Source organism: Ornithodoros turicata, unplaced genomic scaffold (assembly GCF_037126465.1).
Source record: "Ornithodoros turicata isolate Travis unplaced genomic scaffold, ASM3712646v1 Chromosome12, whole genome shotgun sequence".
Lineage (NCBI taxonomy): Eukaryota > Metazoa > Arthropoda > Arachnida > Ixodida > Argasidae > Ornithodoros > Ornithodoros turicata.
Window position 1 is genome coordinate 2829334 of NW_026999301.1, and position 12436 is coordinate 2841769.

The 12436-nt window shown below is 44.9% G+C and overlaps 1 protein-coding gene and 1 long non-coding RNA gene across 2 annotated transcripts; both read right to left on the bottom strand.

Annotated features, from left to right (window-relative positions):
- Positions 1-8397: 8397 nt before the first annotated feature.
- Positions 8398-10791, bottom strand: LOC135371727 (uncharacterized). Its single transcript, XM_064605698.1, has 9 exons — positions 10679-10791; positions 10153-10522; positions 9856-10029; positions 9654-9729; positions 9440-9550; positions 9144-9386; positions 8862-9033; positions 8649-8797; positions 8398-8573 (listed from the first exon to the last, which is right to left on the bottom strand). The coding sequence occupies exons 1-9, from the start codon at positions 10789-10791 to the stop codon at positions 8398-8400; spliced, it is 1584 nt and encodes a 527-aa protein (XP_064461768.1).
- Positions 10792-10798: 7 nt separating this feature from the next.
- LOC135371664 (uncharacterized) lies at positions 10799-11399 on the bottom strand. The gene is made up of 3 exons (XR_010415686.1): positions 11324-11399; positions 10953-11013; positions 10799-10877 (listed from the first exon to the last, which is right to left on the bottom strand). It is a non-coding gene; the product is annotated as an uncharacterized LOC135371664 (long non-coding RNA).
- Between the last annotated feature and the right edge of the window lie 1037 nt (positions 11400-12436).

Below are 12436 nucleotides of genomic sequence, written 5' to 3' on the forward strand. Positions count from 1 at the left end.
AGGTTCTCTTTTTCATTTTACCTTGCCCCTCTTCTGATTTAACAGGTGACCTTACTAACCTATTGGATGGCGTAAAGGGGTTACCATCGCTACTATCCTCTACAGAGCTTATAATAAATGCTTACCAATAAAACCCGCAGCCGCAGACAGCTCTCATGCTTTGCTATGAACGATACTAAAGGCGTTACAGATTAAATAAAATGTCCGTAACGTGTACAGACGAGATTTTCCCAACAAAGGTTCGCTAGTGCTATCGTAGTCTGACCACGTGCAATGCAAAAATACGCAAAATGAACTAATCAAAAAGAAAACAGGTGCTCAGTCAGGCTATAAGATTTGATACACCGCTTACGGGATGTTCGAACGAACCTTTGGCTATTATTACTTGTAGCTAGGCCACGTGTGATGCAAAACTACTAGAAAAGATTTACTTGGACAGGAAACAGGTGCTCAGCACTACTATTAACGTAGAGCGACAATTAGTTTGAACAAACGACTAGAAAATTCAACTACGACTTGGGAAACGTTTATCACGCATATGGAAAACACACACACACAAAAAAAAAACGAACGACAAATGGACCTTTTCCGACAACGCGTCTGCGCATGCCCAGCCCCTGTGTCCGCCATCTTTGAGCGGAAAACATCGCTATGGACCCACCTGCTGGCGACTGTCATGTTCATTGTGGGGAGATAATCGGTTTCAAGGTTACGCGGGCGTTTCAGGTCTGGTAATGAGTACAGGCGTCGCCACCCTTAACCGTAGCGCGGGATCGCGTGGCCTACTTGCATGCCAGCGCCGCCTTGTGTCGATGATGGGGCGTGCTGGGGTGGAGACTTTGGGGCCCTGGTACGTGCGCGCCCCCTCTCGACGGAGACTCTGCAAGCACGCACGGATCACCTATTCAGTTACCTACTCTGTGGGCGCAAGTTGCGCGAATCCTTTCCCCAAGGCGCGCTCCGGTAACGAAATGACGCTTGGTCGCGCGGCACTGAGATAACATGCCACTGTAAAGGGAATATTTTTTTTGGGGGGGGGGGGGCTGAGAGAAGCTCAGAGAAAGAAACAATGCACCTCAATTATGTGACAAGGGGTCTTTTCGGTAACTAATGTTGATGCTGACGAAGAATTATAATTGCACATATTATCCTAGAAAATGATTTATTGAAATCCCTTTCCCCCCCATTTCTTTTCAAGTTTTTGTCTCTCAAAAGCGGGTCGGTCCACCCGAGCTTTCTTTTACAATCTTCATTCTCTCAGGGAGGCTGTCGTAGAGGGAACTCACGAGCGTTGGGTGTGCCCTCAGGCGCTCCCATTCTTCGTGGATGACATCCAATAGCTGGTCCCCTTGGACGATGCTCAGCCCTGGGTGCCTGGACAGTTCAGCTTTCATAGTTCCCCAAACGTTCTCAATAATATTGAGATCTGGGCTACGGCTTGGCCACTCAAGCTGCGTGATGGCATGCTCATCAAGGACCTCGCGGGTGGCAACAGCGGTGTGAACGGAGGCACCATCCTGTTGAATCCAGAAGACGCCGTCAGGAAAGGGCCCTTCCAGGACGTAGGGAATCATGACATTCTCTAAAATATCGCAGTATCTTGCTGCCGTTAGTGTTCCCTCGATCCGGTGAAGTGGCCCCAGACCTGCATAACTGACCGCGCCCCAGACGTTGACGCTCGTTCGTCCGCTGGCGCGGACGTCCCACACGTAGCGCTCGCAGTATCTGAAACGACGCATCACACTGTTGACAAAAAAGAAAGAAAGAAAGGAAAATATGCGGGTAAACGCAAGGCGGATATGGCTTACCGGAAACAGTCTGGGCACCAGACTCTCCTCGACTGGTCCCACCGCGTACAAAAGCTAGATTCGTCGCTGAAGACGACGTGTCGCCAGTCCAGGGCTGTCCAGCCCTCGTGCGCAGTTGCGAAGTATAGACGCTGTTGCCGGTGTTCGGCATCGAGCGCCGGTTTCTGAACTGCTACGCGACTCTTGAGGCCTGCCGCATGGAGTCGCCTTCGCATTGTGGTCTCACTTGCAGTGATCTCCAGCTCGTCTCTGACTTCGCGGGCTGTAAGGAATGGGTCGTCGACAATCGCAGCAACAATCCAATTGTCCTCCAGTTGCGTTGTTGCGCGGGCAGAGCTACCACGGGGAGCATCCGCGACCCGGTCCTCATCCCGAAAGGCTCTGATGATCCTGTTAACTGTCGCGACCCGACAGCGCATAACTGAAGAAATTTGTCGCTGGGACATACCTCCCCTCGCCATTTCTATTATGGCAATTCGTCTGGCAGGCATCGCGCAATATCAGTGCAGAACAGTGACAGATGGGCTGTGAACATGTCCATTTATTTGCCGTTTGTTTCATTTCTATTGGTTGCTGGAGCTATTTCCATATCTGGCACATATTTCAGCGATAAGAAAATCAGTATGCCAGTAAAATATCAGTGTGACTGTGAAGTATATGCATTCACAGAAACATGCTATCAAATCTTTCTCGGCAACACGAAACAAAGTAAAAAAAATTGTGATAAAAGATATCATGGTGAATGAGCGCTCAGAGCAACATGGGTGACCCTACAGTGTTTGCATACGCCCCAAAATTAATTCATAATATTGTGCCCCTCAAACACGAACTTCCGCGAACCAGTAGTAGATAAAGCGTGGTAGATAACGCACACGCGCGATCTGTTGTGCGAGAGCGTTCGGCGACACAACACAGCAGATGACCCATCCTGCTGCGCCGATTCCCCGAGAACATCCCGTCGAGAGGGGGCGCTCCCGTAATATGGTCCTACAGTCTCCACTCCAGCATCGACGCAAGGTGGCACTGGCATGCAAGCAGGCCACGCGCTCCTGCGCTACGGTTAAGGGTGGCGACGCCTGTACAATGCGCTTTCACTCTTTCCGCATTCTTCTTCCAATCTGTGTCCAAACGTGTCACCATTATTGAGGGGAAAGACACGACGTTCGACATTCCGTCGCCAGGGGCGACGCGAATATGGAAATGGTCCATTCTCAAATTTGATTTGATTTGACTTTACTGGCGCAAGGATATCAAAGATCATGCTGCGCCGAATAATTTTGTTGAATTACTCTACATTGGGTCCAGTTCAGTCAGGTATTTGCATTATCAGAGACTATGAATTTCCTATGCCCATTGTCAGATCTGAGACTGTGTATGTTATCATGCTGCAGAGCCCACATCATTGTGGGTCCATTATCAAATACCCTAATACCAAAAAAGGATTCAAACCACACTGACAAAGTATCAAAAACCCCCCTACCCCCCCAAAATAACCATAACGTTGACTTTATGACCACAATGAAGAGAAAAAAAATATCGTGGCGGGCGGTTACCCACCCCAGCCGCTAAAACTAAGCCTAACTCGGAATCGATACGCCCCTTTGTGTGTGCCTCGAAAAAGCTAAGAAAAACCTCCCAAAAACAAAAGAAAAAGATTAACTTACTGCGCTAAGCCGAATTCCAGTTGTTAATTTTCCGTCCACGGACTTGTGGAGCGAGGCACACACACACAATAAACCCGACGACGATGCAGGCGAGCCGCTCGGCGTGGAAGGGGCGTCGATTCCGGAGAGCAGCTGAGGAGCGTCCGCTCACCACCAGATCAGTTCGCGAACTGATTCTGATAGGGACAGAAAAATAGGGGAAAGTGTGCTATATGGGAGGGAATATAGAATTGGGACGAAGGAAGATGAGAGGCTCCAGTCCTCCGTACCACCCGAAGATATCGCAGAGGCCTGGAGAGGGAAGAATGGAAAAAGAAGGGGAGGAAAAAGAAGAATGAAAGACAGGAAAATTATCTGCAAAACCACAGTCGAGGGTGTAGGCCCGGCTAGTCAGCATTTATTGGAAGATTAAAAGTGTGTAAAAAATAGTACAGAAAAAGAAATTGGATTAGCTATTACATGGATATAGCTAGCCTTACGACTTGTGGCTTGGCTTGATTTGGGCGTTGATTAGATTTCCATATGAGCAGATGATGAAGGATTGAGAGTGGAAGTAGGGTGGTATCTTTGGTTACCACTGTGGGAGTAAACCTGTAAAGATACTTAGAAGTTTTGCATTAGAATGGCATTGAAAATTGGTGGATAAATAAAAGTTCTTATAGTTGTTTAATAATCTAAAGGTTTGCAATGGGTACAAATTTGTGCATCATCCTTTTCAGGACTTTAGTGGTTTGGCATAAATTGTAGACCATTACTGTATTAAATATTTAAGTCAGTTATTACATATTCTGCTAAGTTTTGTAGGGTAGAATAAGCTTGTTTGTTGGTAAGTATTTTATTTATGTTAGAAAGGTCTAGGTTATCTTTGATTTGTTGTTCTATTTGGTTTCTAATTTTTATTGTAAGTGGACAGTCTATGATGTAGTGAATACTGTTTGCTTTTAGTTTTTTGCATTTACAGGTTGAGTTTCCTTTTATTTTAAAACGATCTAGATATTCTGGAAAATTACCATGTCCTGTCAAAATTTGAGTAATGTAATGGTTTGTAGGGAGTAGTGAAATGATACTTTTGGGGTCTTTGAAGCATTGTTTGAGTTTACTGTTTGAATCTTGGTGCTCTCTTACGAGTATACCTCGAGCTTGGTTTTTTAATTGGATTTTTAAATATTTTCTAGAATAAGGGATAATGATTATATTATCTAGGAATCTTGCATCGTTGGCAAATTTGTCAGATATATCATTGCCTGTTATGTCTGTGTGTGAGTGGATAAAATTAAAAGTGATTTGGTGTTGTTTTTTTTTGCGTTTTCAATATTTTCAGCTAATGCTTGTACTCTGGGATTTTTATGATTTTTATTAGCAAGAGCAGTTAGGACGGAAAGGCTATCCGAGTATATTTGAAATGCAGTAGTAGTTGAAAAAGTAATGATTTTGTCGATAGCTTTATGGATTGCCAGGAGTTCTGCGTCAAAAATTGTGGAATTGTCTGAAATCCTATGTTTTTCAGTATAGACTAAATTCTTATCTTTTAGCAAACAGAAAGCTGAGCATGTGGAGTTTTGGGTTTTGGAGCCATCTGTAAATATGTTGTAGCCTGCATAATTTACTTTGTCTGGTTTAAAGGGACTCTGACCAGAAACTGTGGGAGCTCTTTCGTACCTGGAGTCGATAAAGCACCCAACAAGGACTCTATATGCGAAAATTCACGCATTAAAACCCCACGGTTTCTCTAAACTCGAATTTTAAACATTCGACTTCATCTGAGTGCAGCACGCCTAGCGTCAAACCGAGAAAACATACGTTTATATAGAATATCCACCCCGGCCCACCATCAAGATGACGTCAACACGGGGGCCACTCGCAACACCCACAATTGGCTCAAACGCGTCACGTGGTCACGCAATATCTGTCAATTTCCTTCATGGAATGGCATTTCTACATTAAAGGGGCACTAAACAGGTCGCCAAATATTTTCCAGTAGTGTGACTCCATGAAAGAATGCACCTCACACTACCCTAGTATACCCTTGGTTCAACTCAACAGCGCACATTGACCTAGAACAATGCTATCAAAGAGGAGCAACCCGCGTGCGTCTCTCCTTCGCCTCTGACGTCATGCGGTTACGTGGAGGCTCGCCAGCGTATCATATGGCAGCAGAGAGCAATGACGTTTCGGATTGCTGAGCCAATCAGCTTAGGATCAGCTGTAGCGCGGAGTGACTGGTGGTCCGGCTGTTCTGCCGGACTACGTTGTGCAGGTTTCGGATCCAGCGGCATGGCGTCCCTGACCGAATTGAGCGATGTTGAGCGTGAAATTATTATGCGCACTTCGGCAATTAGTTCATTATACGGCATGACCCCAGAACGCTCAGGGACGCTCGCATCAACATTGGAAACCGCGTCAACTGAGAATCTCGCCGAAACGAGCCCGGACCACGTTGATCGGGTCGGAAACACAAACTGGTAAGTGGAAGTTACTACATCGCATTGTGTATTGTGCAAGGCATTGTCTCGTCTTAGAGCTTATCGAATTATGTCGTAATCACCACATACTATCAGGTCATAGGTGATGGGTTGGTATACTTGACGGGTGACCTAGCCGTGAGGTTTCGGTACTTGCCGCTGTCTCGGGTCTTCGCCGACTGTCATATTCATTGTATCATGTTCTTTGGCACCTTGATGCTTGTGTTCGTCTATTTGTGTTCCAGGTTCAGAATAGTTACTTCCCATAGGTGTCGATGCGGGAACTGCGTTGGCATGCCAACATCAATGGAATCGGTATGCTGCCACGATTACGCTGCCGTAGAAGAGATGATTGAAGAAAACGGAGTGAAATGTATTACGGAGCATGATGAGTTTGCCTCCGCCTGTATAAACGAAGTGGTCCTGCGCCTTGCAAACAGAGATCTGCGACAACGTGGAGTAAAGACTGGTAGAGCAAGGAATGAGTGAGTATATAGGGACGCCGTGAAATTACGTGCGTTAGACTCAGCACAGCCACTGGTGTACTTTTGTTTGCAAGCGTGCATGTTTCCTTTCTTATCAAGCTGTTATATTCTTTCTTGCTGCAAAATCTCCGTCGTTTGTTTTGCGAGATTTAGCATTATGAATCAAATTTGCAGAGTTCTTTCTCTTTCTAGTCCACTTCTGCATTCAAGATTCTTCTCTGTCACTAATATTTACACCTCGCCTCGTTTCAGACAGTACCGTTTTACTGCGTACCGCCAGTTTGTACTGTGGGTGTGGGAATATTTGGGGAAATATAACCGAAAGCCTCTGCCATCATGTGCAATAAACAAAATCAGGAGGCGTTTCCCTTCAAGAGCATACAGGGGGTTTCGTTTCCCCAAGAAAAGCACAGCACAATAAATTTATTTGCACGTCCCTCTTTTCATGTGTTTATTCTTTTTTCTGACATGACATCCTTTGCTCTACATACATACCCCATCTATGTGCCATACGTATGTGGAGTAAGCATGTATACAAATATACATATACAGCATAAACAACAATGCATTTAATCCTTGTGTGCAGACATAATATGCTACAATTGTCTATTGTGGTTATCGAAGGCCAAAAATCACGTATCGCACGAATAATGGAGCACAGTTAGCACACTCATTCTTAGTTTGCGGTGCAATTCAGTTCCTTCGAATAGCGTACATGCAAAATGTGTAACATGTGTATGTCTGTACTCTTCATGCATATCCTGCTAGCATCATTGTAGGGTGTATGACATGGTAGAAATTGAACAAAATCCAGGATCATGACATATCCCCTTTTTCAATGCAACAAAACAGGCACAGGAGATTTTCATGCAGGAAAAACAGTTTTCACGGGTCTGACTTTGATAGTGATAGGTAGGGCATAGTACTAGGGCACAGTCACATTTGTGCAGTGGAGCAGCCAGGATTGCTGCTGAAGCAGCACGGTCTTGAAAATGGTGTCCTGGAGGATACTTATTACATGAGTACACACTTTTCTTTATTACAATGCTCAATAACGGTGCTGACACAGTCACGTAAGGTAGGGAAAACATGTCTCTTGAATGCATGTCGAAGTTCCTGTCCACATCATATATTAGCTACACCATTCGTATGCATGTGTAGAAAGGGGGCCTGATCTCTGTGTCCATCCCACTGGCATATGTACATGTCCTGTTTCTTACCCGCCTGTAGCGGGCCAGTAGATTGCAATACAGTCCTAAATTTTCTTTGAGAGGTACATAGTGGTATGTAGATGTCATTGCAGCAAAAATACTAAACAGAGACTAAGTCTACTTATCCCCTCTTGCATACAGAGACTAAATTGATGAAGGGAAGGCGTGTTAGCTTAGCTCAATTGGTAGAGCCCTGGACCGGTAATCCAGAAGATGTGGGTTCGACTCCTACAGCTGGCTAACCTTTTCAGTGACTTTCATCGTTAATTTCTGAAACAATTGAGGCTTTGCATGTATTTGTCCCATCAATGTTGTTCCAGCCTCAGAACATCAGTTCTCTCGTGTTCAACAGTTGTCGCTAGTGTCGATCCCATCATATGAATGTGTGTATGAATGAGCAAAAATGTAAGAGTGAAAGGAGGATGAGTGAGAGAGAGTGGCTGGTTTGTCACTTCAGATGACGCACCCTGGAAGTCGCTCGGAAGGCGTGTTAGCTTAGCTCAATTGGTAGAGCCCTGGACTGGTAATTCAGAAGATGTGAGTTTGACTCCTACAGCTGGCTAACCTTTTCAGTGACTTTCATCTTTCATCGTTAATTTCTTAGGCAATTGAGACTTTGTATGTAATTGTCCCATCTATGTTGTTCCAGCCTGAGAACATCAGTTCTCATACTAAACTGATGTTTCTAGAACAACACTTGCATCATCACCATACCGATGTTACAATGTTGAGGGATGCAAAAGCTGCATCCACCTAAAGAGCTGACATCAGTTGGCTAATCTGGAAATTCTGGCTGCCACGATGTCTTCCTTTGGCAGCCTCTCTCTGCGGTGGGTCATCGGGAGTGGGAAGCTTTGTGAATTTCGTCTCTTCTTTGCATCTTCAAATGATGTGCACGAATTGCATTCAGTTTCTGCTTGTGCAAGCAGCTTCACAATGTAGTCTGAAAAAGAAGAAGACAAAATAAGGTGGTGCCTAACAACTTTTCCTGCATTTACTCAAAAGTGGGGGTACGTACTGAATGTTGGTGGAGTTTTAACGGGGCAAGCAACTTGGTGGCCCTGCCTTGCTTTGCAGCTTTTCACTTTCCACCGTTGTACTCCAGCCGATGTCTCCGCTTGGCAACGTTCAGCGTTTTCATTGTAATGGAGAACTGCCAGTCTCGTCCTGTAAGAACATTTCCTTTTTTTTAATTTATCTGTCATGAAGTATAGCATAAGCAATAGCTAACCTGCAAAGCATGCCTTCAGGGGAGAAGGCCACTGATTTTGGCGCAAACCTGATAAGGAGGCTGTGAAATGATTCCAGGGCATAGGTTTGGATGTTTGGCGACATCTGCGCCACATCTTTCAAGATGCGCTTGTTTCCTGTCACTTCCTTGAACTTTTTATAAGCTAGTGAATCTGGAGTGACAATAACAGTGTTATTCAACATTCCCCAGTGTAGTTCAACAAAATTGATTCACATGATTTCACAGACTAATATGAAAATGGTAGAATTTCTGGCCCCTCACCAGGTTCAAGCCAGTCTCCATTTGGAATTGGGCCATGGAGGCAACGCAAATACGATCCAGCATGCCCGTTGTGAATGTTGATCACATGATTATGGATGCTGAGCCATGCGTCGACAGTCATTTGGGAATTTCCTCCTCCAGCCTTTGCGCACCAATATAAGTGGTTTGACGTTCCTTGAATCCAGCCATCTAAGCTGCGACAGCTAGCGCTTTTACTGATAGCAGTCAGTTTTTTCTTCACACCTAAAATTATACAGTATGGTGAATACTGTGAAGTCCTCCACAATTCAACCTACTTTTTGATATGTGCCAGATGTCGAAAAAGTGCTTTGTCTCCGGCTCATGTGTCTCCATGTGCTTTCTGATAGCCGGGTGACGATCGGTAGTAACAGATTTCAGTGTTATGCCTGTCATGGAAGAAATTGTTATGAGCACAATGATGGAATAAATTCTGAACAAACACAATGACATTATGCAAAAAGTAGGAAAGCATGAGCTACTTGTACTAACCATGCTCCTTCAAGAACCTGAGGCTTCTGATGAGTCCCTCCTTCTCCATTTGGACACTCGCAGTGACCCTCTCGTTCTACACAGTGTGTATAGGAAACAATCGCTTTTACTAAAAGTGGCACTTATTTGAATATGCTCAACTGGCCACTCATAACACGTGCAAGATACTGTTATGATTTGGAAAGGCTGCCTGTGAACTTACCTCTGCAAGCTGAACTTGCACAGAGTGAATAATTTTGTTGATTTGATCAACATGAATACTGTATGTCATGTACTTTGCGGAAAAACCTGGTGAATCGCACCTTCCATCCCCTGACACGTCAACAGCCTGGCCTTTCAATTGGTCGAGGAGCTCCTTTTGCTCTGCACACCATACCTGGCACAAAAATATTTTTCACATACTTTATCATCATGGCCAGACTTTTTCGGGTTACACCGGATTCCTCCTGTTTATATCACTAACATTTGAATTATGAATACGCCTCAATTGCCTACTAACCTTCTCAACAGCTGGAACAAGAAAGCTGCTCTGGTACTTGTAGAACGTTGTCAGGCTGAATGTTTGGACATTGATATGCTTGAGCATTCGCAAAGTGGGAGCAACATTAACCCCGGAGAAGAACATGGCACCCGAGAGGAGGAGGTTTCCAGTTGGCCTCCCATTGACCATAGGCTGACTGTCCCAGCTTCGCACATGCCCATGACGACACTGGCTCTTCACTGATATCATGGTGCCTTGCGTGGTGATTTTGTTGGAGCAGGTGGAGAAGCATTGTGGGCATGTTCGAAAGAGCTCAAGCAAGCAGCTCTCAAACACCAAGAACTTCCTTTCTTGCTGTGGTGTACATGGCGGGAAGGCATCATGCTCACTGCGGAGTGACAGGGACGTGAATGGTGAACACTATGTTATGTAATTATGCACTTGCATGCTGAATTATGTTACATGTAGATCGAACGGCATATGAGAACTTTCTCATTTTAAAAGTGTGCACATGACTCTAATTATTACAAACAAGAAAACTCACTCGCTACTACTCTCTTCCTGTGATGGAGAGTAACTGTCACTTGTGTCCTCATCCTCAGTTTGAATCAGGCTAGGGACTGGAATGGGTGCTGTCGTGTGCTTGGGGCTGACCATAACATTTCTTTGAACTGGTTGTTCCCAGGGTTCTGTCTGACAGCCACGCTCTTGGAGGGCTTTCACAGTCGTGTCTGTCTGTGTAGCTATGGGAAATCATAGTGATGTTGGTGATTTGGAGTCCAAATACCGCATATGTACCATGCTTGAGTCACACTTACACGTGGAGAGTCGTACTGCAAGTGGCTTCAATTGCTCTGTAGTTGGAGAGGAATGGGCCACCTGCAAGAACACCACACTGTGAAAGTGGTCCTTGATTCAACAAGTACCTCAAGAAACAGCTGTGTGCCAACATCGTTTTCGTGAATTAGTTATTGACTCTGCCAACTAGGCACTTAGAGGCTTCATGTGTTGTGTTGGTTCCTAGGTGAACCTTGCCTTGGCTCGTTCACCAATTTGGTATTCCTAGCTTCCATTAATTTTTTTGTACACTGCTTATACAAGATGCAAGCAGGACATAGCTGAATCTCTTCAAGCAAAGGTATTGCACAACCAACTATGACAACAACAGAAAAAAAAAGAAAAAACTTACGGTTGTTTGTGGAAGTCCATAATATGTGCATAATGCAGTGTGATTCTGTTGCAAAGCAGAACTAGCATGTGGTGTAGACAGCTGAAAAAGGATACCATTGTTTTGCTAGTCAGTGAAGTGGAGAAGCGAACAAGAGAATTTTTACCTTTTGTAGGGAGTTGACTGGTGTGAGCACCTGTTTTGGGATCTGTACAGTGATAAACGAAAGTATGACTGCTAGTTATTTTACAGCAAATGCTTAGCTAATACTTACCAGTGGTCTGTATCTGCCAGACAGGCTCGATCCCTGTGTCGTCACGCACGGTTGTGCCTGATGTGATTTGGAGCCTTCGAGTTCCTGGGATGCGAGAGGGTCGATGTCCAAAGTGTTCGTCATATTACTAGAGTGTTTACGAAACCTCACATGCACATCCTATTACTATTATTATCTCTTTTTTCTTTTTTGCTGCAGTTACATACATGCACTTCTGTCATGCGCATATAACATCAAGCTGAACCAATTGCGGGGTAGTAGGTTAGGGTAGAATACTTACGAAAGTCGCACGACGTTTCGATGGTGCATCCTTCGGAAGCTTCAACGATGGCACTGCATCGTCACGAAGTTTTCTACTGACTGGCCCCATGATGGCCATACGATACGAGTTTGAAGCGAAGTGCTCCTCACAAATGCGCACGGTCCTCGGCAAGTTCTCTACCGCATTTCGCTGTCCCGCAAGATCTAACCACAAAGATCTCCGAGGTTCATCACTGGGTACACTGTGAAAAGTTATCCCCGCTGGCTGGTTCTTCGACCGTCTGTACGGGCACGTAGTCACAATACACACTGATGGCATGATGCCACTAGTCCCAACCCGAGTAAGGGTTGAAAAACAAGTTACACTGTACACATAAATTTACAATACATTCACTTTTAACGAGACAGTTAAATTTCACACAAATTTCACAATTAAACGATAATCAGCAGCAATATATACAACGTACTAGACGATTACATGAAGGCAAGGAACACAACGCAGAAACGAAAGCACGACAGCGAACGCAGTAGTGAGCTCTTCGAAACCCAGAGCTACCGAGCGCACGTGGTATTACGGAAGTAGCGCTGCCGGATGTTTA